General features: G+C 53.7%; 1 protein-coding gene across 11 annotated transcripts in view; it reads right to left on the bottom strand.

Moving 5' to 3' along the window:
- The window catches only part of TTC7B (tetratricopeptide repeat domain 7B), a 254,266-nt gene that overhangs the window by 13,108 nt on the left and 213,822 nt on the right, over positions 1-27,336 (bottom strand). For 8 of the 11 annotated variants that reach the window (XM_042944076.1, XM_042944086.1, XM_042944078.1 and 5 more), the window contains one exon: positions 20,906-21,108. In XM_042944076.1, the coding sequence (XP_042800010.1) occupies positions 20,906-21,108 (203 nt within the window). Of the gene's footprint in view, positions 1-8,543; positions 8,805-19,849; positions 20,139-20,905; positions 21,109-27,336 lie in introns of those variants that run through there. The other 3 variants (XM_042944079.1, XM_042944080.1, XM_042944077.1) reach the window with 3 other exon arrangements.

The following is a 27,336-nucleotide window of genomic DNA, read 5'->3' on the forward strand; positions in this document are numbered from 1 at the left end:
CACAAGGGAGGTCATTCCAGAAGAGATAACACAATGCTCCCACCTATTTTTTTTTTTTTTTAAACTAATGGGAAGGCTGACGCTCAGAGTTGGGCATGACTGGCTCATGGCCACAGAGCTACTTCAAAAAGCTCCTTGTGGGCAGGCATGTGGGCAGCCAAGCTTGGGAGGGGCTTCACTGATGACAGAAAAGTGAGGAAAGGGTCCTGGGCGGGCAAGCACCTGGGTCAGGCACCAAGCCAGGTAGAGGCCAAGTTGGGTCTCAGAAGCCAGATTTGTGGAGGACCAGCTCAGGGCTGTTTCTCTTAGGTCAGGGTACCGGGGTCTCTAGAAGGTGTTGGGCATTTAGGGGACCAAGAGACACATTCTAAGAGGGCTTCTCAGGGTTAGCTGGCTCTGGACTGGGCTGTCCAGGGAGCAGTCCTCTTTGCAGAAGGAGCTCTGGGGACAGGACTTCCCAGTCCAGCTCTGTTAGCCTGGACACTAGGTCCTTCTTCCATGCAGGGGATGCCACTCCAGTGGGGCTAGGCTGTGGGCTCTCTGGACCTAGGTGAGCACCACAGGACCTACCTTGAGAGGGGCTGATGGGGCTGCTCACATCTGCGTGACGTGACGAATGCCCACCCCACCCAGCACCCTGTGCTAGTGGCCCAGACGGTCACCTGCACGGCAGTCCCTCGAGGTCTGGACTCTGCCATGCAGAGCAGGAAAAGCCCAGCTCCCTTCTATTCGGCCTGCTGTGTTAATTTTACAACACTCCCCCCTCCCCCCATCTGTAATGTCTACTGGCAAATGAGATCATTTAAGACACTGATCACACTCCAAATCAGAGATGAGGTATCCTGTGCTCTCAGCAGTCTCTCCTGCCCTAATTAGGACCCAGCTATCTAGCACCCCAAGTCCCTTTCTTTACCTGCTCTTCAGAATGGTGCGGAGATTTCATTAGGAAAAAGATGTCAGAGCCCCTCTCTGACTTCATCGAGAAGGCTAAAAAGGCAGCTGCTTCCTCCCTGGAAACGGCTCAAAGGCAGCCTTCAAGCTGCTCCCTCTTGGTCCCAAGCACAGCCCCCACCCCAGCCCTGGGAGGTGAATCACTTTGATCTGTGTATAAAGCCTGAGGGTCAGATACCAAGGCCAGCAGGCCCTTGGAGACTAGGCCAAGGGCAATGGGGAATCCCTGTGTCTGGTGGGGTGAGCTCTCCCCTCCCCTTCCCTGCTATCCACTGCAGCCCAAGGCAAGGCACTCACAAATTACACACACACACACACACACACACACACACACACACACACCAGCATAAGCACCTGTAAAGCTCCTCATGGTGCACCTGCTAGGCAAGTTCCCTGCACTATCAAAGGACATGAGCGAGAAGGTCTGCCTCTGTGCGACTCGGGTTGAGCAGGGGGCCCTGGTGAGGGGTCAGAGGGGACAGGGCCTGCTGAGCCTGGGATGCTGGGCATTCTCCTTACTCTGAAGCCCGTGACAGTTCTTGGTAAAATTCCAGATGATTCTCCATCCTCCCCTGACCCAATCTGCCATTTAAATTGCACGCCTGGTTTTTACAACGAGTATTAGTGCAGAGCCTCAGGGTGGATATAAATATTAGCTACCAATTCTTAGGTGAGAGGAATCTGCAGTTTGGCCCTGGTGCTGTGGGACCGGCCACATCCCAGCCAGCATTTTCTGCGGGTGCTAATGTGGCTCCCCTTGCTCGTACTTTTCCACTGGTAATGGGCAAGAGACTCCTGTTGACTTACTTCTACATCTCCCTCGTTGACTGATTTATTTATTTTTATCTACCTTCCCCGACAAACAAGTCAGGCGGACATAGCAGCCCAGGGTGGCCTGGAAGTCAGCGCTTCCCCACGGCCCCGAGTTATCCACGCAGTGGAAAGTTTGGTGCTAATCACTCCCCGGGGCGAAGGCCCAGCCTCCCAGCCTCACGGGAGGCTGCTGGCACCCCAGGTGTGTTCGGGAAGATGGCGTCCCACCCCAGGCTGGTCCAGCTCAGCCAGAGAGGTGTGGGCCAGGGAAGCTCCGAATAAACTTCCAGCCCAGCCCTCCCCTGGGGTCCTGGCACCCTGGCTTCCACAGGTGAGAAGGGAGGCCCAGGCAGATGCTTAGCTCCCCATGAGGCGATGGAGACAGGTAGGTATGGAGGGAGAGACATGGCCCAGAGCTCTGGTGGGGGATGTGTCTGACAAGCCCCAGCTGCAGGTTCTCTGTCCTCAGGAGAATAATTCACACCGCAGAACTGAGCTGAGGGCTTGCTGGGAGCCCCTGGGCCATCGACAGTGGGGGAGTCCTAGAAACCCCAGCCCCATCCCCAAGGTCCAAGGCTGGGCCTCCTTCCCAGTGACCCTGACAGACTCACGTTGGGCCTCTGCTTTAACCTGTCCTCAGATGGGGCAGGGGGAGGCTGTCACACCTTCCACTGGGATGTCACTGCACTGAAAAGTCCTGGCCTTCCCTGGGGCAGAAACACAGGGATGTGGGGGACATCCTGCTGGCGGGGGGCACACTGTCTGGGCTTGCTCTGTGGCCCACTGCCAACCATCCTACTTGGGCAGAACCTTCTGTCTGCCTCACTTTCCTAACCTAGAAAACAAAGGGTAGATGATCAATATGAAAATTCTAGGGGTTTGGTAAAATCTTCCATCTAGCAAGTGTTTTTCGGACCACCTGTTACGCCTCCGGTTTGAGAACTTAAATGTTAACTAGAGAAAGCACCATAGGGAAGAGCCTCTTTCTGCAGTCTGTGGGGTTCAGGGAAGACTGCCCACAGCATGCCAAGAAGGGGCAGGGAGGGCTTCCTGGAGGAGGAGAGGCCACCACAGCCCAGAGAGCGGCCCTGGAACCTCGCTCCCTGCTGTGCTGTGTTGCCTGGGCTGAGTGGGGCCTGCGGGGTCACTGGGCAGTGCAGCGTGGCTTTCTCTCTGACACCTGAAAGGCAGCCAGCAGCTGGAGACACTTCGGCCCAGTGTGGAGTGGGGTCAGGAAGTGGGCTCACTGGCGGTACTGGAAGACGGCTGGATTTACAGGAAGCCCTGGGAAGCGCAAACAGTCAACAGTGCAGACGCAAAGGGCTACCAGCTTCTGACCTGTGCAGACTCAGGCACCTGGAGGCAGGGGCCTCGGCAACTCGTCTCTGTATCCCGAGAGACCGGTGTGGTCCTTAGGACCCAGTGGGCACTCATCAATGACTGCAGTATGGGTGTCATCTCCCAGCTGTGAGCCAGCCCCCCACTGCTGTCCAGGCCAGGGCCCGCCAGAAGGGCCTCGCCCAAGCTCGGTGCTAACTTGTAACTCTGGGTGCAGTGGAGGCTGGCCCAGGAGCGGACGGTGCTGTCCGGGTGGTGGGGCGATGGGTGTGCCCCTCAGCCTGGATGGCCAGCAAAGCTTCCAGACCCCAGCCCTGAAGGCCACCTGGGGATGCGGGTGCATCCGGGCTCCATGGAGAACACTAGCTCCACAGGCAGCCGCCAGGATGACGCAAAGCGGGGTGCTCCCCGAGTCTGGGTTTTCAACAGGCCCTGCTGGGGGCTGCTGGCCCCAGGCCACCACGGCAGTGCCACGCCCCTGATGGAGACAGACGGTTCTCTCGCCAACGCGCCAACGCACCGAGACGCAAATGCCGGTGATTCACTACCTGCCACGGGGGACGAGGTCATTTTGGCAGGCGCCTTCCCCACCCCTGCCAGGGTCTGGCACCAGCTATTTTTTCCATGTTTAAAGAGAAACAAACAGAAATGATAAGATACTTCTGATGGGGAGAGAGGACTGGGATTGATAGGCCTTGGAAAATTTTTTCCACAAATAACAAGAGAGATTCCAATCCAGGCAGGAAGGCAGGGCAGGGGGCTCGCTGGCCAGTGCTCCGCCTGCCCCCGAGCGCTTCCCCCTCACGCCCCGTGCCATTCCTGGTGCGCCAGAGGACAGGAGAGCTACCCTCTAGTGAGAGAAGAAAACAGGCAATTTGCTCAGAAATGAGGATTTTTACCAAAACTTTTGCCCCAGGGCCCCCAGACCTTGTCCCAGGACTGGAACAGTGACAATGGCAGACGAGCTAGGGCACTTGTGGGAGCAGCTGCCCGCAGGGAGCCACATGGCTGCTGTGGAAATGGGACAGAGACTCGGCGTGGCACTTTCTTTTCCAGCACGATTGAGCTCTTATCACTGACCACTTCAATATGGAATAAATCAGCATCAAGATTAGAGTCATTTCCTCAAAAATCCCCCAGCACTCTAAAGAGAGGAGCACAGTGATGTGCCCGGTCTCCGGAACAGAGGCTTTTCGGGCATAGCTAACATGCAGGGGCCACCTGCTGTTGGACGGGCTGTAGCTAACAAGGAGACTTCTCCCAAGCCAAGCCCACGCCCAGAGCTCCCAACAGATCTGGGAGGGGTCGAGCCGCTCATTTGCAGGGACACGGGACAACGGAAGAGCAAGTCAAAGCAACAGTAAGGATTGTTCCCAAGCTGCAGCACGTGTGACTTTCACGCCACGTGGGTTTAGGAAAGGTAATACTGTGCCGCTCCCTGGGGCCCACACAGGTGGCTGCTCACAGCCCAGAGGCTCTGGCTGCCAAGGAGCTGAGGGGACGAGGTCTCAGCCTCCCTGTAACCCACTCGGGCACCCGCTGCTCTCCAGTGGTGATGCTGTGCCGGGGAGTGAGCCCTCTCCTTGTCTCAAAGAACGGTGAAGAGCAGGACCGTGGGGAGACCCAACGGCCATCCTCTGTGGCCTCTGGGGGATCTCTTCACCTCACACATGATTCTCACAGCCACACTGTTTTGGGAGAAGGAGGGCCTGGAAGACTAGAAGCTGCCAGGCAGATCTTATGTGCTGGGAGTGCTCAGAACTGTGTTCAACCTTTACGACAGCTCTGCTAAGGTGTTATGTAGGAGAGGGTTAAATTTTCTTTTTTAATGCTTATTTTAGAGAGACAGAGACAGAAAGAGAGAGAGAACGAGCAGGGGAGGGGCAAAGAGAGAGGGAGACAGAATCTGAGGCAGGCTCCAGGCTCCGAGCTGTCAGCAGAGTCTGATGTGGGGCTCGAACCCACAAACCGTGAGATCATGACTTGAGCCCAAGTCGATGCTCAACTGGCTGGGCCACCCAGGGGCCCCTTGTATGGCAGAGGTTAAATAACATGTCCAAGGTTAAATAGCATGTCCAAGGTCCTACGCATCGCCAATGAATGGGAGAGCTAGAATTCAAATGTAGGACTTTTCGCTCCAAACCACACCTTCCTTCCTGCCACCCACCCAGGCAATTCTGAGTCTCGTTCTTTCTCCCCTGAGCCTCCCCGTAGCTGTTCTGTCTCTATCTAGAGTGGCAAGGTGAGCTCCACTCTACCTGTCCCACGAGTACCTGCCGCCCTGGAAGTCCTGAGGCAGGGACACGTGTGTTCTTCTCTGCCTACCCACTGCTCCCCCATTGCCTCCCTTCCCCCCGTGAAACCACCTAGATCTGTACATCCAGTGTTGTGCTGGTCTGCTGGCCCTCTGAAAGAAAAGAAAAAGCCCTGATTTGTAGTGCTTGCCAGTTTCTAGGGTATCAAGACTCCCACCATGGCTGGTTTCAAGCTACCCACGAGGTCACTCTGGGCAGAGCTGGGAAAGGATGAACGGAGCTGGCTGGCCGGCTCTGGCATACACTGCCTGCATCTACTGGCGAGCAGGAGCCACAAGAGGCCCCTGGCCCAGTAGCAGAGGGACCACAGAAGATGCAGGTGACGCTGGTGCCATAAAATCCGCCCATCCTGTCGGCCAAAGCACACTGCTGTCTTGATGGTGGAGGGGGGTCGGCACAAAACTTCTATTTTCTTCAGGGTTAAGGATGCAGAAAGGGAGCAGAGGGACACGTTTTCTTCTGTCATTGAGCAATCTGACTTGCGGGAAGCTTAAGGCACCACTGAACCACCCTCAGAACACCTCCCACATCCGGGAAAACGGGGCTGGGGGCTTCGTTTCTCCCCTTTAGTCTCCCAAGATCATCCAGCAACACAGCCCTTTCAGCCTGATTTCTCTAAAGCCAATTTTCTTGTCAACTGGGCTGTGTCCCATGTCATACTTGCTGGTGGGCATGTGGGCGTCCGCGTGGTGGCAGTGGGGGGGGGGGTGGGTAGCTGGAGGGGGCTGTTGCCGGCAAGAAGGATGGGATTGTAGCCGGCTTTCTTTCATCATGCCAGAGGCAGGAGCAGATGCATCACCTCTGTGTAAGATGCCAGGCAGCAGGTAAAGAATTTAACAGCTTGTGGGAGTTCTAATTAGATTGCCAATTATAACTCGATTGACCTGCCTGGCTTTGAAAGGCCTGGAAAAATGCATGTTGTCTGTAGGAAGAAGCAGATTTTGCTTCTAGTTTGTTCTGGGGGATCCCTGCAGGGATCACTTGCTTGGACTTTGGTTCTAGCCCCATGCATCTGTCTGGACTCCCGCTGCCCCGGATGCAGAGGAGGAGAGAAAACCCGCGGGGGTGCAGGGAGGGAGAGAGATTCGGATCCCTGTGGAGGGGGGAGCCGTTGTCTGCAATAGGCAGCTTTGCTCCTTTCTTTATGAAGAAAGACTCAGCATCATGTCCCCTAGGCTCCCCTGCAGGGTTGGGCCAGCAGTTTCTCCTTCATTCGGAAGGACATCAGCCAGCATTGCAATTACGGATCTAATCAAAACTGACCTCCTGGAGAGGCCAGATCCCAGGTTTTGTGTGTGTGTGTGTGTGTGTGTGTGTGTGTGTGTGTGTGTGCATGTGTTCAAGAGTCTTTGCAGAAAAGGTCACCGTTGATATCAGCTTGGGGCACGCCCCCTCCCCCGGACATTGGCACCCAGCAGGAGAATCGGGTCTCCAGCAGACACGAGAGGGCATGTTTCACCTCCCTCCTAGGAACCAAGGCACCCGTTCACTGTTAGACACCATTCAAGTCCTTCTCACTCACACATGTGATCCCATCTGATTCTCCCATCACCATCTCTACTCGTGGAGGAAGACACTGAGGCCCAGAGAAGCTCAAAGGCTCCCAGCTCCTCTGTGTGGGACCATGTCTGTAATTCAAGTCATTCTTGTCTCTCACACTTATCACAGTGATCTTGCTCACCGGGACCCTTCCTTCATGGACATCCCATAAACCTCACAGGGCCCTAGGCCGGCCACAGCCCGGAGCCAAGAACTGAGTGGGGCCATGGGAACAAGAGGGCTTGGGGATCTGCAGGGTCAGGCCCAAATCCCAGCTACAGTTTGGATGAGCTGGGTGCATGGGAAAACTGTGTAAATGACCAGAACCCATGTGTCCTCATTAGCCAAGTTACTCTCCCGCTCTGTGAATGCTGGTGCTCCTTGGGTTCCATCTTTGGCCCTCTTTCTTTCTCTCTCTGATTCGCAGCTCAGCTGCCACCTCCAGGCCACCACTGCTTCCTAACCATGGCCCCTGCCCTGGAATGTTCTGCCTCTAGACCGTGTGCAAGGCTTGTACCTTCCTTCCTCCCATTGCTTCCCTTCCTCCTGTGTTTCCTCTTGTTGGTGAAGTCGTCTTATCCATCCAGGTACCTGACCCGGGTATCTGAGAATCAGACGAGAACCTTCCAATTCCCTCACCAAGCCTTACTGCATCTGCCTTCTCGAAATCTCTTCTCCTGGACTGTCAAGATGTTATTAGTGGAGTCCAGTCCTTGGTGTCTCTTAGCTTCTACTAACGCATCCTCCACAGCTTCTAGATTGATCACTTCAAAATGCAAACCTGATCTCACTACTTTGTCTTAAGTTTTTTTTAATCTTGAAAAATTTCAAGCATGCAGAAAATTTGAAAGGCTGATATAATGAACATCTATATACCTATCACCTAAATTTAACAACTGTTAACGTTTTTCACACTTGCTTTATCTATTTTGGGGGCAAGCGTTAGTATTTTGAAGTAAACTATAGGCACTGTGACACTTCATCCCTAAATACTTCAGCAGGAATCTCTTAAAAAAAAAAAAAAAGAATGTTTCCTTACAGAACCACCTCTAACAAAATTAATAGTACCTGCTCACCATTGTCTACTAACGGGCCCCAACTGTCCCATGTAGATCTCCAAGAGCTAGTTTGTTTACTAGGTATTCAAGCTCCATCTGTCCCTAACTTGTGGAAGAGTCGACATCTCTACTCTGCTGCTGAATCCTGGCCCCCAGGTCACACCTTCGGTGGAGCCGTGTCTGTCCCTCTTCCCTCATGACACCAGACAACCTGTGACCTGTACCTCTGTCTACCAGAGCCCCTGTGACTTTTTTTTTAAATACTTTTTTTAAAGTTTATTTATTTTGAGGGGGGGGGGGGGGGGGAGAGAGCGGGGGCAGGGCAGAGAAAGAGAGAGAAAGAGAGAGAAAGAGACTGAGAGAATCCGTGCAGTCAGCACAGATCCTGATGTGGGGCTTGAACCTCATGAACCTCAAGATCATGACCCGAGCAGAAATCAAGAGCCAGATGCTTAACCGCCTTAGCCACCCAGGTGCCCCTCCCCTGTGACTTTTCCTACACTTACTTATACATGTTTATGGCTCTCCTTCGAGACTTGAGGGGAGTGGTCTAGTCCAGTATCTGGCACAGAACCAGGCTCCACGCAGCTTACGTACATCATGCCATTTAATTCTTACAGCAGTAACTAAGAGGCCATTGTGCAGAATCCATGATGCTGAAGGTGAAGCCAGAGCAATACCTGACACAGAGAAGGTGCCGGTGCCCAAGTGCCGGGTCCCCTCCTGCTCACAAGCCTCCAGCTGAAGATGTTCTGAAAGGCTTGAAGAGAAACAATGCCTGCAGAGGTATCTGAAGAGGCAGGTGTCCCATAAATACCAAGCAGATGAGGAAAGGGAGGGAAGAGAGATCACGCGTCAGTCAGTGAGCCTGGCGGGAGGTGAAAGCGGTCAAGTAACCGTGGGGACCGGGGGTCTGCCGCCAGGCAAAGGGGCTGGAGTCCCAGGGACCCTGGCAGAGGAGTTCTCAAAGGGCTTTCCTAAAGCTCCTGCAGGCCTGGAGCTTTCTGGATGCAGGGGCCCAGATCTGGGAGCTAGGGGTGGGCCCTCAGACTGTGGTTCTGGTCTCCCTCTGCAGCAGGTCGCCAAGGCCCCGGGGAGGGACATCAGGGGCAAGGCTGCCTCCAGACCCTGGGCGGTGCTCTCACCCAGTGCCCCTGGAGGGAGCCTCTGCACACTGGCACCCCATTCCTTGGTCAGTGGTGCTCACTGGCTTCCGAGAGCAGGGGCTCCCCAAGGAAAGGGCCCAGAGCGTGCTTCTGTGATCTGTGCAGGGGAGGGGGCCTGCCTTGGCTCCAGGCCACCACCCTCCTAGAGTCCGAGGGTTTGAGGCTTGGTGAGTTTTGGTATTTTGTCACTAATCCGTTTGTCATTCCTTCCTCCTAAGCAACCCCTCACCCCCACTCCTTTGGCAACGGGAGGGGTGCCAAAGGCTACTCTCTCCTGCGCCCAGCTGGGCTCATAAATCAGTGCTGATCCTGCTGATCCAGGCTGTGAGAAGGGGTGCTACACAGCAGGGGGGCCAGGTAAGAGGCAAGTGGGGAGACCAAGTCTTGACTCCAATTGGGAGCAAAATTGAGAGGATGCAAGCTCAGCGGATGCTACACGACCCGCCAAGACAGGCTCGAGCCCCCTACTCCCCTTCTCCCCAGAGCAATGAGCGTGCTTCTCCGGGGCCAGGGCCTACGGAGTCCTGGAAGCTCGTCTCTTCCCCACCCCCACCCCGATGTCAAAAGGCAGACGCTACCGCTCACTTCACAGACAAAGTGGACGTGACGCCTTCGGGAATGATGCGGTCAGGATTCCTGGTTGGGTCTGCCACCCGCTGCCCTGTGCTCTTGGCAAGTCCCTTCCCCCCTCTGGCCTCAGCTTTTTACCCCATCCGTAAAAAGGGGTGCTTAGACTACGGAATTTCGTTGGTGTTCTAAATCCTGCGATGCCTTCGCTCTCTGATGAGTGTTAGGTCCAAAGATGTCCCGGCCGCTTTAGGCTCTCACCCCTGATACTGGTGAAGAAACACCAGAAGCAGTACCTGGGAGAAACTTCCAGGGTGTCCTCCCCAGACCTTTGGGCTGAAGGGTTTTAGGCTCAAACTGAAGGTCTAGACAACATGTGTGCAGGCATGTCCCAGAGAGAGCCCAGGAGCACTCCTGGGGAGTGGGGAGCCTCTGGGACTAGCACTGAATGACGGGGAAGCCATTCAGACAAGAGGCGGGTTGGGGACAGCCAGCCCAGGTGGACCCGAATGCCACTTTCTCATGGCGACAGCCCTCTTGTTGACTTCAGGGACAGGCGGTGTGGGGGAGGAGGGTGCTGTAGCAGGGCTCAAATCCAGGGGGGCCTGAAATAAGGAAGGGGAATTAGGGGCAGGTATCTGGGAACACAGAACAACCCAGATAAGGGAAAACTTGGATCAGACAGTCTGATCCAAGCCAGGGAGCAGCAACCGTGGCAAGGCAGGAATGCGGTGGAAGTGAAATGTCAAATCATACTGGAATAATGGGCCAGAATTTCTAAGAATAAATGGTTTGGATAGAGTATGTCAGATTTTAAATAATTTTAGATCATAATTACTAATGAGACACTGAACTGCACTGCCTGTAATTAGTCATCTAAGACTCCCAAACAGAAAATAGAAATAAACACAGAATTAATTTTTTCCTTAAGCCGCGGCGAAGGAAGGCCCAGTGACATGGCTGGTATTTCGGAGCCTGCACCGGGTCTGTGATTTCAGTCCTCGCTGAAAGCCGGGTGGCCTGATGCCATATCTCCCTGGCCAGCACTGAGAAAATGCTGCAGTGGGAAGGAGGAATCCAAAAACCAAGCAGAAAATGTCTGCAGAGAGTATCTCTGCACCAAAGGATGCTGTTTGGGGTGGGAGGGCTTTTAGTGCGGGAGGGGTTGGCAAGATCAAGGGCCACAAGCCACACAGGAGCCACGTGGGTGCGGAAGTTCTACATCTCCAGGTGACCCTCCTTTTGCTCCAAGGAGGACATACACGCCAACAAACGGAAAATGCTTTAAGCTAAAAATACGCATTTTCAAAAGGATGTGAGGACATAGCTTGAGTCATAAAAAAAAACCCTTTCAATTACCTGGTTCTTCCCCCAAATAATTTCCAATCCCTCCCCCTATTCAGATGTCCTCCCCATGTGGCTCGCACCTCCGACCTGGCTCTGGGAGGCTCACTGTCGCTACCGCTGCTGGCATCCTACCCCCAAACGGGCGCGGGCACCGTGCAAACCCAGTTGGAGCGACGCGGCCCCCTCTCCTCTCGCCAGAGGAGCCCACCCTCAAGGGACACGTCTTGGTGCTGTGGCAACAAGGGAAGCTGCTTGAATCTGGGTTTGGGGTAGGGACGGGGGTTACAAACAGAGGCTCCCACAGCCTGGGGCCAAGATCAGAAGTCACACCCTGAACAAGACACCAGGCTCACAGTCTATGGAGGGAACCAGATAAAAAGGGCTGAGGATGTGTCCTGGGTCACCATCGGGGCAAGTGAAGAGATGACTAGGGGGTGGCTGACAGAAACTCCACAAGAGAACTCATTTGAGCAGAAGGATCAGTGTTTGGGTGTCTGTTTTCCTTAAACAGGAAATGGTATTTAATGATATTTGTATGGCATCCTGGGGCAGGAGGACTGGGCTGCTCTAGGCCACATGTGACACACTACTCCCTTTCCTTGACACTCCCGAGGGCAGAGGCTGTCCTCTCTTTGGCTCATCTGTAACCACAGGACAGAGGCGAGATGCTCTGGCCTAAAGGGCAAGAGAGTCTGGGGCCTGGGAAGAGGGTCTCTCTCTGCATCAGAGGCGGGGCTACTGCCTGGATCGACACAGCCCCAATCCCTCGGTCCCTGCCACGTCCACCTGTCTGCCTCGGTGCCCCAGGCTGCCTGGGGACGGCCATTTCAGTATGGGGTCTCTGGGATGGGCCGTGGAGCCTGATATCCGGCTTACAGGGGGAGTGCCTCTGGGGAGGACGAGGGGTGAGAAAGCACAGGGGTGCGGCCCAGGAAAGGCATCAATCTTTATAAATTTACCGTTTCACTTTCTAGTCTGAAACTAGGTCTCTCATGGGCACAGTTATTATGGGTCAGCTTCTCGGAGGATGATCGTCTCACTGAATGAGAGACAGAGAGCAGGCAGCCTGAGACACATGGGGCCTGGAAGACCAGGGCTGACGCTGGCAGGATGGCCTGGACACTGCTCCACAGCAGCCTCTGGCCTACGGATGGTGACCACTGCCACCCTCAAATGGGGCACAGGGGCTGACAAAGAAGCATGCACTTGGGGACAAGACAGGGTGTCTGAACTTGAGAGGGGCCCACTGCTGTCCCCCAGGGCCCCGGGGCAGAGGGCTGCCCCTCTGGAGCAGGTGCTACAGGTTGGCCTGGGGACCTGGCTGTGCCAACCACGCCTGGCAGGAGCCCCACCTTATAGCACAACACATCCTCTTTGAGACCCGGCCTGTGACACACTCAGATCCCACTGCACTGGAAGGTTCCATCAACTAGCTGACTCGGCCTCCATGGTCTCGTGTGAAACTGTGTGGCTGCATCCTCCAGTCCCCGCCTCGGTGTCACTTCCTGTACTCGTGGTGGGAAGGGACTGTGCCAAGGCCAAGCCAACAAACGCCCAAAGGACTCCGCATAGAGAAATAGTTAGCCTAGTTAAAAATAGCGCGTTCCCACGATACCTGCTCAAAGTCCATTCAAGGGAGATGGCACCCGGTGCTTTGGGGGTCTTTGTAAAAGGGGAATGATGACATCTGTCAAGGTCAAGTTGGCTCTTGAACTTGTTTTTCTCCATCTCTCCCTGCCATACCTCATCTACCTGACACTCCTGGTCTATACTGGCCGCTGTGTCACCACAGGCATGGCGCCTTCCCCTGACAGATCTGCAAAGAAAGAACCCTATATTGGTTCCACAAGTGCTTCAAGAGAGGGAAGTCAACGGGCCAAAGGCCCCTCTGCAGGGGTGGGTGGGTAGGGGTCAAGAAAGGCTCCTCAGAGGTGTGACATCTGAGCCGGCCTCCATGGCAGGCTCTGCCCTCCCTGCTACCCAGGCCAATCTATGGAGCCTGCCCAGCACCCCCTTCAGGTCCAGGGCCTGCCGCCACCCTGGTCTGGCCCCCCTGAGCCCAGATGCTTCCTGTCTCTGCCTGACAAACCACACCATGCCTTCCTACTCTTTTTGGCTTTAATAAGCTGGACTACGGGCCCCAGAGAAACAGAAAGTAATACTTAAAAGCAAAAGCACAAGCTTTTGGCCAACCACGTTTCATGACATACTCTTATTTCAGCTCCTCCGGCTGCTGAAATTCAGTTCAGAAGGAAAGCCACGCCCATGGGCAGATCTTTTGGAAAGGAGATGCCTCCCTCACTGTCAAGTAGATACAGAGGGGCTTCCACCGACTCAAATTATACAGAATGAGAGTAGCGTTCACAGCTAGTGTTTGTGGAGTGTGATGCAGCCTGTATGAGCTCGTTTAACCACACAATAACACCGAGGGGTACTATGGTTACCCCTGTTAAACAGCTGACATAACGGAAGTGCAGGAAGATTAAGGAACTTCTCTCGGGCCACACTGTTAGGATGTGACAAAGCTGGGGCCTGAACCCAGGCAGGCTGGCTCTCGCGCCAGGCTCTGAACCCCTGTGCCGTGCTATCACTCAAGCTGTAGGCGCTTCTGTGACTCCACAAACATCCGATCTTAGTATCGCCCAGCCCTGGATCTGCTCTTAATTTGCAGTGTAGCCTGGGGCCGGTCACCAAGAGCAGTCTCCTTGGCAGTAAAAAGAGAAATTGTCCATTTCAGCACATATCGTGAGAACAAACGCATCAGGTAGGACCTATGAGGCTTTCAGTTTCTTTGTAAAGGTTATTATATTCATGCCAAATACTAAGAGTTCTCGAAAGGGCCTTGAGCTACTCATGGGGCTAAAATGTAGTGTGTGCTACTAAAAGGAGGGAGAGAAGGCAGAATAAAGAACAAAGACCTAATCCCCCAACAGAATGCGCTACTCCTTCTCTTGCACTGTTAGTCTGAATCCCAGTTACAGCCAGTGAAGATACTGTAGAAATTGAGCGCCGTACATTTAAGAGTACTCTCCGTAAGCACACAGATGCGTAGGGAAGGGAGAGCATCTAAATATTTCATTAGGTCGTTCTTCAAAGAAAAAAATTGGTCTTAATTTGAAAAGCATTTTTTAAAAAAAACAATCAAGTAAATAAAATGCAATTAATAGATAAAAGAGCCTTCTCACTTGACTATGGCAAGGCTTTGTTCCTGCCAATCATTCTATGTACAGGAAGAAAATTGATACTTCAGATGAAAGAGATCCATTTCCAAAGATCAGCGTTTGAAAGAGGAAGGGTATCTTGATGCTATTTCATTGGCTTAATTGTCTTACCCAGAGTAGCATTAGAGATCAAGGGCCCCTCTTCAAGACAGGTTTTGCAGTGGGAAAACGAGCCGTGCCGAGGTGAAACCCTGCCCGATGTGTCTGTGCCCTGGGCCGCCCTCGACCCCAGAGCCCCCCGCCAGACTGATGCCGAAAGCAGACAGATACACAGACACAGGATGCCTGTCTCTGGAATGAACCCCTGCAACTCCATCCCATTCATTCCGCACCTCTCTGCCAACAGAGGCACAAACTGGAAAACATGCTTCTAACCAGTAAAAGAGGAGACACAAGCAATTTCCCCTCCGAATCTCATTAAACAGATGGACGCTTGAAAAGATGGGAGAGAGAAAACAAACCGAAGGTTCAGAATTTAGCAGTGCAAGTCGCCGGAGGGAAGCCAGAGCTCACCTCTTTCCCTCGATTCCAACCCTCTCAGCAATCCTTCTGGCTCCTCATGCAGAATGGGATGAAGCCTTTTCTCACAGTAAACAGGCATGTAAACCCGAAGACAGTTAAAAGAAAGCTCCAACTTCGGGCCCTTCTTTGAACTTCAGAGGAGCCTTTTTCTCCTCTGAACAATGTCATTAGCCAGCCTCGTTGTGACGAATACTTCTGGATCAAACTTTAGAGCTGTTAAAACAACTTAAAATGTAGTCACAATCCATAAGACATAACCCACTGCACTGCATAATTGATGTCCTCCTTCCAAACCCACCGTCGATGTGACGTGCCTCTGCTATTTCGTTTTTTTTTTTTTTTTTTTTTAACGTTTATTTATTTTTGAGACAGGGAGAGACACAGCATGAATGGGGGAGGGTCAGAGAGAGAGGGAGACACAGAATCTGAAACAGGCTCCAGGCTCTGAGCTGTCAGCACAGAGCCCGATGTGGGGCTCGAGCTCACAGACCACGAGATCATGACCTGAGCCGAAGTCGGACGCTTAACTGACTGAGCCACCCAGGCGCCCCTGCTATTTCGTAATAGAACGCGCTTTTCCAACAGCTCAGCCATTCTCCCTGCGTCTTTCCCACTAATGCACTGCCGTGGAACAGAAGTACAGCACTACTTCTAACATTGTTAATGTCACTTCAGATTTCTGATGTTTCAGAAAACATTAGATCATGGAGAAACCCCTTCAAGACAGCCTGTGTATGGGGGTGCCCGTTGCTCAGTCAGTTAAGTGTCCAACTCTTGATTTTGACTCAGGTCTCATGACCTGATCAATGACCTTTGATCTCATGGTTCGTGAGATTGAGCCCCATGTCAGGCTCTGTGCTAACAGCGCGGAGCCTGCTTGGGATTCTCTCTCCCTCCCTCTCTGCCCCTCCCCTGCTCACATGCCCACGTGTATGCTCTCTGTCTCTCTCCCCAAATAAATAAACATTAAGGAAAAAAAAAAAAAGATAGCCTGAGTATGAAACTGTTAGCCAGAAGCCATCTTGACTGCACTGGGGGTTTTCATGTCTTATGACCCTTCCACAGAAGACAAGCCTCAGCCACAGTCCTTGGGCAAATGGCCTAGCCTAACCCATCACCTCCAACCTCCTCTCTTCCCAGCCATCTTCCCCTCTCGTTGGGGAGATCCACCAGTGGTTTCTTACCACTACTTCCTCTGGGGGAGGTGGTGAAACTTACCACCTTCCCCAGTCTTCTGGCTGCCCTCCTTTGAATGACTGATGGCTTCTGTCCCTTTCTAGGCCTTGTCTCGGGAACTTCAACATTCAAGAGGATGGCCCCTGTGTTTTCTCTTCTCTGAGCATCAGCTCTGGAATATCACTGCCTCTGTTGCACAAAGACTTGCTTTAGGTGAAGGCTGACCCCTGACGCCATCTCTCCTCCTGCCCCCTGCAGAGGTGCAGGCTCTGGCTCACCAGTGCCTCTGTTAAGCCCCTCCTCCCCTGGTTCTTCTCAGGCTCACAGCCCTCTTCAGAGCCCTGTGTCCTTCCCTCCATGTGCTGTCCACTCTGGGAGCCCTGGGCAGCACCGCCCCCCTCCCCCCAGCCTTTGTTCCATGCCTTTTCTCAACCTGTCAAGTGGTTTAGAAGAAGACCTGAGCATCCTGGTAATATGATCTAGGATACATTTATTTCTTAGCAATACTTTCCCCTCCTCGCCTTATCAGCTCCTCTCCATATCACCTTCCTGGCTCCCTGCCGTGCTCATTCATCTCCTGCAAGTTCTTGTTCTTTTCATCCTCCAATCTCATGCATTGCCCCCATGAGCCCAGGCTGATGTTATCAGATGTTGAGCAGACGTCCCTGTTTGCAGAGCCTGTCCCTGTCCTGGTAATTCCGTCCTTGGCTACCTTGAGTCTCTATGCCTGCCCTGGGCCTGAGCAGTGCTGCCCAGCTGCCCCCAGCCCACTGACAGCCCTGTTTCCCTCCCCCCACCCCCACCCCCATTCCAGGTCACAGGACAACTGATGTGGAGAAGGGTGCTCTGTGTTTCATTAATTCATCTTGGGTCCTGGGGATGAAACATGGCATGGAAATGTATGTAAATGTATTCACTTATGCAAAATGGTATGAAAATATGTCTTTAGATTTTCTGGGAAAAGTCTGATCATTCTATGAATTCCTCCCCTTGTCAACAACATTACTTTGTAATTCTTTATCCCTTCAGCTCCCTGCTCCCTTAATACCTGCCCACACTCAGCTCTCTGCCTCCCTTATCTTGTGCCAAATCATTATTAACGGTAAACACATTATTTCTCTTCTCCCTTCTCTCTATATGTGAATTTAAACATATAGATGAAGGCTGAAACGATTAGAAAAGTGTTAATTTTCACTGGGTGTAATTTACTTTTCTTTTGTCGAGTCTGACCTTCTATTAACTTTAGTGAATACCATCTGCCTCCAAGTCATTACTGCTTTTCTAACAATATTAACGTGTTTGCATTTCTGCTTAAGTCGTCCCTGTCCTCCGAGCCGGACAATCTGGCACATGCTATTGCTAACAAGCCCTAGAAGCTAACCAATCCTTGTTCTTCACGAAACAGGCAGAGCTTCTGACCGTTGGGTTCTTCACACTCTCCATCTGCCACCTGGGCTCCACCTGTAACAGACGTGGCTTCCTTCCTCCAGAAGAGCTCCCTCCGACTGTCCCTCCGGCTCCCCTCCTTCCTCTCCAAGCCTGACTGCTGGCGTGGACGCACTTTCCACCCTCTGGTTTTTTCTACGACCCGCAATCGGCCTGTAGCCAGCTCTTTCCCTGGGAACCCCTGTGGTTGACTCTCGTGGTTTGGTCTCCGGCGGTCTCCAGTGCTCGTGCTCTTCAAACTCCTCATTGTGATCTTCTGAGCCTCGCCCTGGCCTGACCCAAGCCCTCTCTTGCACACTCCTCGCCCCGAGTGTCAGAACCGTCATCTTGGCTGTTTCTACCCTGCTTCCAGCACAGAAGTCTCGAGCTCCTGGCTCCTCCCTGGGACTCGGCCTGGTAAGAGGCCTCTGACCTCTCTGTTGACCCCTTCCCCTCAACTTAGGGGCCTGCAAATCAGTCTGGTTTCTATGAGGGCAGAGGCAAGGACCTACTGTGCCTTAATAAAGAGATTTCGGTTCTGTGTTTAATTTGTGTCTGGTGCTAGTATTGACCCCATTTATACATCTGAGGACACTGAGGCACAAAGAGGGTGACTTACCCATGGTCCCCAAACCAGTGAGGGACAGAGCTGGGATTCTAATCTCACACCTTTTCTGGCCTGGAGCCTCATCCTTAGCTTCTATTGCAAAGGCCGCCTCCTTCCCTTATTATGCTCCAAGCCATAGAAACACAGCTTTTCTGTGCAGCCTGGGGCCGGAGGGCCCGGGGGTCCTGGGGGCCACCCCCCCCCCGGGGGCCGCCCCCCCGCCCCCCCGCCCCCCCCCCCAGACACCAGGAGATCCAGCAGCACCAGCGGGAAGGGAATCTGCCAGCTGTGAGATGGACCGTGGGGGGTAGTCTGGAGAACACAGGCCATGGTGCATCATTTACAAGGTCACCAAGAAGGAACCATCCACTCTGCCCTTTGGAACTCACACCAAGTATAGTCATTGAGCAGTATTTTGGACTCCAAGAATCAAGACCTAAACTTTGTAGGCCTGCTGGCCTCAACCTGCCTCTAGTCTGCGTAGTTTCTGAATATGTCAGGATGCACTGAGAAAAGTCTTAAGGGTTTATGATTACTATTTTCTACTGGCAAGAATGCCTTTGAGCCAGACAAGGCTCAGACATTGCTGGTGATGGCCCGGCCTCACCTGGGTCCCGCTCACCAGCTCCCCTCACCAGGCCTGAGGCTACTCCTTTTGAAAGGCGAGCATCTGACATTTGTTGGAGAGCTCGGGTGACTCGAAAAGCTCCAAAGGTGAAACAGAAAACTTTCCTGGTGCGATCTTCCTACTCGATCTTTTGTCTCATGTTCCCCTTGGGGATGAACAAGAAATACTTGTCTGAATAATTCATAGGCCCCGAGGTAGAAATATGCTGCTTCTTTTCAATAAAAAGGCTGGGTACACGGTGTTGATTATACCTCTTCTGCAATGCTCTACCAAAAAGCACAGAGATCTGAGAAGCTCTGTACCAAATCCCTCTTACAACAGGGAGACAAAAATGAAAAGCCATGTAATATTTTTAATCAAACAGACTAATGCTTGGATAATATGGAAAATTACTTATAAAGCTGTACCAAGCTACAAAATGTTCATAAAGGGAAGGTGAAAAAAAAATCAAGTAGCTGCAATTATAAGGTCTGATTTATTTTTATTTTTTTTTAATGTTTATTTATTTTTGAGAGAGAGAGACAGACAGAACACGAGTGGGGGAGGAGCAGAGAGAGAGGGGGAGACACAGAATCCAAAGCAGGCTCCAGGCTCCGAGCTGTCAGCACAGAGCCCGACATGGGGGTCTAAACCCACGAACGGTGAGATCATGACCTGAGCCGAAGTCGGATCCTTAACCGACTGAGCCACCCAGGCGCCCCCCAAAATAAAAATAAATAAATACATAAAAAAAAATAAATAAATACATACATATATGGGGCGCCTGGGTGGCTCAGTCGGTTAAGCGGCTGACTTCGGCTCAGGTCATGATCTCGCGGTCCGTGAGTTTGAGCCCCGAGTCGGGCTCTGTGCTGACAGCTCAGAGCCTGGAGCCTGTTTCAGATTCTGTGTCTCCCTCTCTCTCTGACCCTCCCCCGTTCATGCTCTGTCTCTCTCTGTCTCAAAAATAAATAAACGTTAAAAAAAAATTTTTTTTTAAATATAAAAATAAAAAAAACAAACAAACAAACAGAAAACTGGTAGTTAGTTATTTTTGAAACTGCTGAACCCCTTCTACATCTTGCAATATCACTAAGAGATGTAGCAAGAGAACTAAGGCTTTGGGATCCTTTGGAGAACATTTTATTTCTTAGGTACTAAACCATAGCCTCCTAGTGTTGGAGGAGGTTCCCAGCCTATTTAGTTGCTTGTTTTCATTTTACAGAAAGGAAACGGAGTGCAGACAGCTTAGGGTCTTTCTTTTTGTGAGCTTAGGCAGGCTCACAAGTTAAAGAGTGAGCAACTGACACCACAGGGTCCGGAACGCTGTTCCCAGACTTCCTCGTCCACTGCTCACTCGTGGTATCACACACTGACCACTGATTACGGACACCAGGCTCCCAAGGGCTGCTGACACGAAGGCCACCTCAGTTTCACCACAAGTCTCCTCTGTCCCGTGGCTCACGAAATCACAGATATCCCACCACTAAGTACGAAGCGCAAATCCCAAACGTCAGCCTGGCGTGCAGGCCCAGAGTAGCAGTATGGCTTTTCATCAGCAACTCAGACTCTGGTTAGCTTTTGAGTTTCCATTCAGACTCACGGGAGAATAACAGGAGATCGGCGGCTTTGTGGGGCAGTTGTGCTCAATGCGTGTGCCTAACACGGTAATGCCACCAATGCGAACCCCGCGGAGGGATCAGTCTGCTCCCCCACCCCACCGAAAACGAGGTGGAGGGACAGCCGACTCCAGGCAAGGCAGGGAGAGGAGCAGCCAGGAAGCCCCCAGGCTTCGGGCGCACATGCATTTCTGGGAAGCCACCACACACGCGCAGTGTGGAAACCGGGTGACTTAGCTGGGTCCTCTCGGTACCAGAGGGCCCATCCCACCCTCCTCTGACAGGATGCCCCTGTCAGCCAGTAGCCTCGGAGACAAGCTGGAGTCTCCCAGGGTGGGGACACCCTCCCGAGGTGGCAGCACAGAGACCAAGGTGACAGTGGCAGTGCCCAGGAGACTAGTGACTCATGCCTGCCCCTTGCGTGGAACAGGACCGCTGGGCAGGGCTGCTAGGGCTGTGCACTGCCAACTCCCAGGGGCTCCATAAACCACACAGAAATGGCGCCGCTGGCTCTGTGCTGTGTGACAGCCTGGCAGGCTAACCGCATGGGCCTCCGAACCGGAGGAGACCCGCCAGTCGCTCCGAGGGGAGCCCCGGCCCGGGAGCGGGGTCCCGGCCTGGCTCTGAGACTCACCAGTCGCTGCATGCTCTTCACGTGGGTGGGACTGATGGATAAGGCTTCTTCATACCACCGCCGGGCCTCGTCGAGGTTTCCCCGGAGCTCGGCAACCTGGCCACGCATGTACAGGACGTTGTGGGACATCGGGAAGAGGTTGGCGGCTTCCTGAGTACAGGCCGTGGCTTCTGCAGGCTTCCCAATGCCAATGTAGACTTCAGCTGTGGGGGGGAGAGCAGAAGACAGATGCTTTACTGGTTTGCTGCCCTTCTGAGGCCCTGCGAACGGCTGTGACTCTAGTTGGGGACACTTACAACCCCCCCACGGGAGTCTGGCAGGGGCCCATCTGGAATCCGCAGGGCCCAGAGCCAGCCAGTCCCCCAGCCTGAGTCGAAACAGCTGCAGTGACGGCCCTTCCCGCCCTCCGTTACACCGGGACTCGAGTCTCTGGCTGTAGGGCCTTGGAAGGTACACGAGTCGCCACCAGCCAGAGGGGAGTGAGGCCTGCCTGGCGCCACCCCCCACCCCCACCCTCAGGGCTGACCTAGGGCGCCTTGGTGTCCGGGGCACCTGCCCTCGGCTCTGACAACCACAAAGAAAGGGCCGGAACGAGCTGAAGGCCAAGAAAACCAGAGGCACACGGCCCCTCAAGGGGGACAGCTCTGCCCTCCGGCCTGTTTTCCTGATGCCAAAAAGCATACAGAGGGAGCGGACTGTGGCTGCCATGTTCACGGGCATGAAATAAAACGGCGGCTCCATCAGACCCTGCCCTCCGACCAGTTAAAGCTACTGCGCCCTGGAGACCATTAACTATATGACACCGACAAAGCCCTTTGAAAACCAAGCTGTCACTTTCAAAAAGGCAGGAAAACGACCTTTCCTGCAATGTCAGGCCTCAGCTCTCAACGGTGGAGTCCCGAATCGCTTTGCGGCCCCTGCCTCCCAAAGGGCCCATCGCGCACTGCCGCCCGCCTGTCTCTCGGGCACACTCAAGTGCCCTCTTCTCCTGAGGCCTGTGACCCCGGCACCACCTTCTTCCCGGCGCTGGGCAGGTGTCTCCAAAGACTTCAGACCCCTCTCCTCTCTCCTCACCGAATCTGTCAACACTACTGCCCAGAGTCCTACTCGGCCGGCCGCTGTGCCCTGGGGCCTACTGACTGCTTCTACCTCCAAGGCAGCCCCCGGCTCATCGGCTCCTGCCTGGACCCCCACCCCCTCACCCCTGGTGGTCAGCGACATCTGCACCCATGCCCCCAAGTTACACATACGGTAATATGTTATGTGTCATAAAATGCAGGCCAAAGTAGAAGGAGTAGAACACAACACAAAAGAAATAGAAAAGTCCTAGTATTTTCCTTGTGCACTTCACAAGTTGTGTACTGGAGGCCACTTTGGAACTGCCCTGACCAGGGCAGTCCCTCCTTGGGCCCCTCACCTGCTGCCTGCCACACCTGTCTGTCCCACACAGCCGCTGCCAGGTCAGCCTCCTGAGGCAGAGCTCGGGGCCGGTCATCCCACCTGCAGAAAAAACGCCCCTTCCTGAAGACCTGCTGCTTCTGTTCAGCCCTCATGCCCTTCAGCCTGCCTTCCAGCGGCCTCCCAGGGAGGCCTTCCCTGACCGTCCTGCTTAGCCTGCTGCTCCCCACGTACTCAGCATGACCCTGTTCCATGCTGTTTTCTTGTCCTCCATAATTTCGACCAACAGGTTCCTCTCGTTGGTTTCCTGTGCTGTCTGTGTGTCCCCTGCAGAACATAAGCCATCAGCACACGAGCACAGGGACTGTGTGCGTGTTGTTCACCGCTGTGTCCCCGGGGATGGGAATAGCACCTGGCCCAGTCAGAGCTCAGGGAAGAGTCGCTGAGCGAATGAATGAATGAATGAATGAATGAATAACAGTAACAACAACAGTAGCTAACATTCATTAAGCCTGTGCCTTATGCCAGGAAGTGCCCTCATTTCTCCTTCATCGGCACACGATATGCCATAGGTACTATTATTTTATCCCCATTGTACAGATGAGGAAACTGAGGTACAGAGAGGCTGAACAACTTGTCCAAGGTTTCAGGGCAAGTTGGAGGCAGAGCCTGGTTTGGGCCTCTACAGAGAACAGTGGCCCTGACCCCAGATAGCATCCAGATCCCTCGATGACTGGCTCCACGGCCCTTACGAACCTGTGTCTCCACTGCTCCCCGACACCCTAAGCTCTGGTGAGCCACTGCTGTTTCCACACACGTGTCCAGTCTTCTGCCCCTTCCTGTGGTGCCATTCTCCCCCCACTGCGGCCTGCTCAATAGCCGTCATCCCTGGCAGCCAGCTCTTCCCCTCAGAGGGGAGCCCGGCCTCTGCGGTCTCTGATGGCTGTGGCCCTAGATGTGTTTCTGTGAGGGGTCTGGGGTCCGCTCGCGGACAGCACACTTTCTGTCTCCCCACCTGCAGCTTTGGGCCCAGAGGCTGGAAAAGGGCAGGTGTGGATCACACACTTGGGGTGTGTTAATGTTGACTACTTTTTGACCTCAACCGGCCTGATGGCCCCTCTCCTCGAGCCCCCTCTCTTTCCCAGGGATGGTCACCAACCACTGACTCCTCAGGCAGGGACAGAGCCCTGGGGAAAGCGGGCCCCGCACCGCCCGTCTGTTCTTCCGATCTGTGGGTGCCCTCTTCGACAGGGAGCACAGACATGACGGGCTGGCCCAGGGGTCCCTCAGACGTGGAAACTCGGGCCACTGAAATCCAGCCGAGCCCTGACAGTAGCAATGCCAGCACCGTGCCTGTCTCCCGTCCTCTGGAGGTTCAGCTCACCGGGTAGTTACTGAGCTCCTATGACACACAGGGACTCTGCAGAAACAAGGGTGAAAGTCTGTCCCCGGTGAAAGTCTGCCCCTCCTGGGAAGGACACGGCAGGGCCGTCTGATGTCTCTCACCATGCAATTCCCTCCCGGCTCTAGCCAGCCGGCTGCGTGCCCACTGCGGTTTTAGGTTACCTGAGTGTGCCAGTGACTCGGGAGAGCTGTACAGAACGTTCCTCCCACTGTACGCTTGGCTCCTGACTTGCTCCCATTTTGGGGGTGGGCTTGTGTACATTTCTGAGGTCCCCAGGGCCTAGAGCTGACTGGGTGGGTGACACACTGGGCCTCTGTCATCTAAATCACTATGAAAAAAGACCAGCTTGGGAGTGGGGACCGAGTGCTTCTAGAATTTTTATAACAAGAATCAAGGTGGGGCAGGGGGGGGGGAGCGGGCTTAAACACCAACATGACAATGTACCCGTCAGCCCTGTTCTAGGAAGGTTCTCCGTGGGACCATGTATCTTCATGACCACCGTGTTGTCATCAGCCACGTGTCTGACGCTATTGCTTCCTTCCTGAGGAATCGATTGGAAGACAGAGACTCAGCTGAGTCATGATCATGACAGTGGGAGAAAGAATCTAGGCCTCCAAGGATTTCTTTTCAGTGGTGCAGAAGTTACAGGAGGAAACCTATGTCACTGGCAAGGCCTGTGCTCCTCACATAGGTGGGGCAGACAGATGCATGGCCTGGCTATTCCTAAATGCATCCATTTTAAGCTCAAATGGAAGGACACGGGGCAGATATCCTGGGGTGATTTTCAAACCATTTCCTCCAAAGGAGCCTCTTTTTCCAAACGGATCTTAAGAGTGGCAGCTGGCCTCCCTCTTGGTTTGGTCCCCTCTTCCGGCCTCTGAGGCACCTCTGGGGACCTCAGGGCTCTAGGGTCCTCAGTTTGTAAGCCAGTATCACGAGAACACGGAGGGTTCAGTTCCTGTACCTGGGCCGAGTGTGTGGCTGGGGCAACGCAGTCAACTTCTCTGGGCCCGTTCACCTGTCAGCTGGGGCCCGAGGCTGGCCCACAGCTCTCCCTGGACAGCGGCAAGGGTCAACCAGGGTGGTGGGAACTGGGGAGGATGGCGCTTCGTGGAGCCCTGTCGCCTTCCAGATGGCCATGAAGAAACAAGAGTACGGGGAGCTGAAGCCACCTGGGAGAGCCGTCAGCAGTTTGGGCCGATCGGTATATTTGGGGGTGCAGGGCCAGCCTTCTGTTTACCACGGCTCCTGTGAGACAGTGGCTTGAAATAGTCATTCCCCCTTTACGAGGAAATCACGTCTTCTTGGGGTGCAGTCTTAGGCTCCAGGAGCAAGACCTTAGTGGACGAATTGGGGAGGAAGAGGGAAGGATTACAGAGGCCTCCCCGCATCCCTGAAATCCCCAGAGGGGTCCTCTTGCCTAGACAACACAGCTGGCCTTCTAGAATGTAACGAGTCCCTGTAGGTATTTACTCTGAGCTTATGATGCTTGGGAAGCCTTCCTTCCTGGGGGTCCTCAGCTCAAACAAGGCCCAGTACCTTCCTGGATGAGGGGTTCACAAGTGTCCATCCCTGAGTCCACAGGGCTGCAGCTCCCGCCTTTGTGGCTCCATGTGGCTTCCATAAATAAGCTCTACCATCCCCTGGAGCACATCATCTTTTCGAGAGGACCCTCCAACCTTTGCTTCTCATGTCTGCCGGGGGCTCATCTGCCACAGCCATGCACCCGGCCCTTCCCCGCCCGCCCCACGTCCCATCTGATCGATGCGTTTGGGAGAGGGCCTTGGGCATGCTCGCGGTGGCCCTTCAGAGCCCCCTCTGCCCCAGGCCTTGTCTCTCGGATGCCTGAGTTCTTGGCTTGCTCTTGCAGGCACGTCGCAGGGCTCTGCCTCTGCCACGGGGAGGCCAGCAGTTTGGGATGGGCGAATTTACCTGAGCCGTGATGTTAGGGAATCTAACCGAGACTAGATGCCAAGCCACATTCTCAGATTCCACTTCCCTAAGTAAGTGAGCTGGCAGTTTGCTCTCCACTTGCCAGAACTCAGGAGCTGAAGGGTGTTTCGTACTTTCCTAAAGCCTCCAGCATATGACCAGACTTGTTTTCTTCCTCTAAACTATGAGCGACTCCCAGCCACAGCCATCTCTGCATTCCTTAGCACAGGCTCTAGCGTTTAGCAGGTGTTCAAAGTGCAGTCTGAAGATTAGCGAATGCTCAGTGAAGGCCAGAGATGGGCCATTTCTGGGGCACAGGTCAATGAAGCAAGTCGAGGGTCAGAGAAGCAACAGCAAACAGTTTCCCTGACCCTTCACCGATGGCTAAATTCAAGTTAAAAAAAAAAAAAAAATGAACAAAGGGCCTTGTGAGCTTATGTAAGAGATGGTAAGAGTCTGCACCAAAGGAACAGCAAGACAGAACGAAGCTGGCTCCCGGAACCGAGAGCTTGTCAGGTCCTACGAGAATGCACTTGAACCATGCAGGGCAGGCTCTGAGAGGTCACTCTCTGATGGGGTCCCAGGCACAGAGATTCTGTGCTGGTTGCTGGCAGCTGACAGCCTCTAACCGGAGGTAAGGGGTTGCTCAGGGTCATGGACACTTTCCACCTTTCTGAGAGCTCACACTGAGCTCTGACAGTCCCCTTTGGAATCACTTGGTTTGTCCTTGTCATTCTGTTGCTGCAGAACATGTTGGAAATAAAATCCCCTCTCTGCTTGCAAACTCCCATGGTTCCCTACTGCAGGTGAATGTAACCGAATGTTTTTTGTTTTGTTTTGTTTTAATTTTTATTTTTAGTTTAGAGACAGCGTGCATGAGGGAGAAGAGCACAGAGATAGAGAGAGAGAGAGAGAGAGAGAGAGAGAGAGAGAGAGAGAGAGAGAATCTCAAGCAGGTTCCATGCTCAGTGCGGAGCCTGACATGGGGCTTGATCCCACGACCCTGGGATCATGACCTGAGCCAAAATCAACAGTCAGATACTCAACCGACTGAGCCACCCAGGTGCCCCTCTAACCCAATTGTTTTTGCTCAGCGTTCAAAATTAGGGCCTTGCCACCTTTCCGACTGCCTCCCACGATGTTTAGTTCACGGTCTCACCCCCACACCTCTGCTTGTGCTGTTCCTTCTGCCCCAAATGCCCTCCCCGAGTGGCCATCTGTGAAGACTCCTGGCTCTCAGCCCCAGTGCACTTCAGCTGCACTTGCCTTCCCTAGACACCCCCAGGGAAGCCACCTCTCACTCTCCTGTTCTTCCAGTGCCTTGAGTGTGCTCTGGGAAGCATGCACCCCAGTCCACCTTGTCCCATGAGATCTGTGTGTGTGCTCGCTTTCCCACTAGAGGCTGTGGTCCTGGACGGCCAGTCGAGCTTCTCTGCCTTGGCGTTGAACCATGCCTTGCGTGGAGGGCCTTCTGAAATCACTTTGCTGAACCACCTATGGGTGTTATCTGAAAGAGCTAAGCTCTGCGTGTAAGCCTGAGGACTGTTTCTTCCTCAAGGTGAAGAGCTGTTCCTGGTTGGGGGACCCAGTGTAGATGCACTCACAGTCTCCCACAGGTCTGGTTTCCCCATTCATTCATTCATTCATTCATTCTTCTAACATTTGTCAAGCACCTGCTTCATGTCAACTGCTAGGT

This window comes from Panthera leo, chromosome B3 (assembly GCF_018350215.1).
Source record: "Panthera leo isolate Ple1 chromosome B3, P.leo_Ple1_pat1.1, whole genome shotgun sequence".
NCBI classification, from domain to species: domain Eukaryota; kingdom Metazoa; phylum Chordata; class Mammalia; order Carnivora; family Felidae; genus Panthera; species Panthera leo.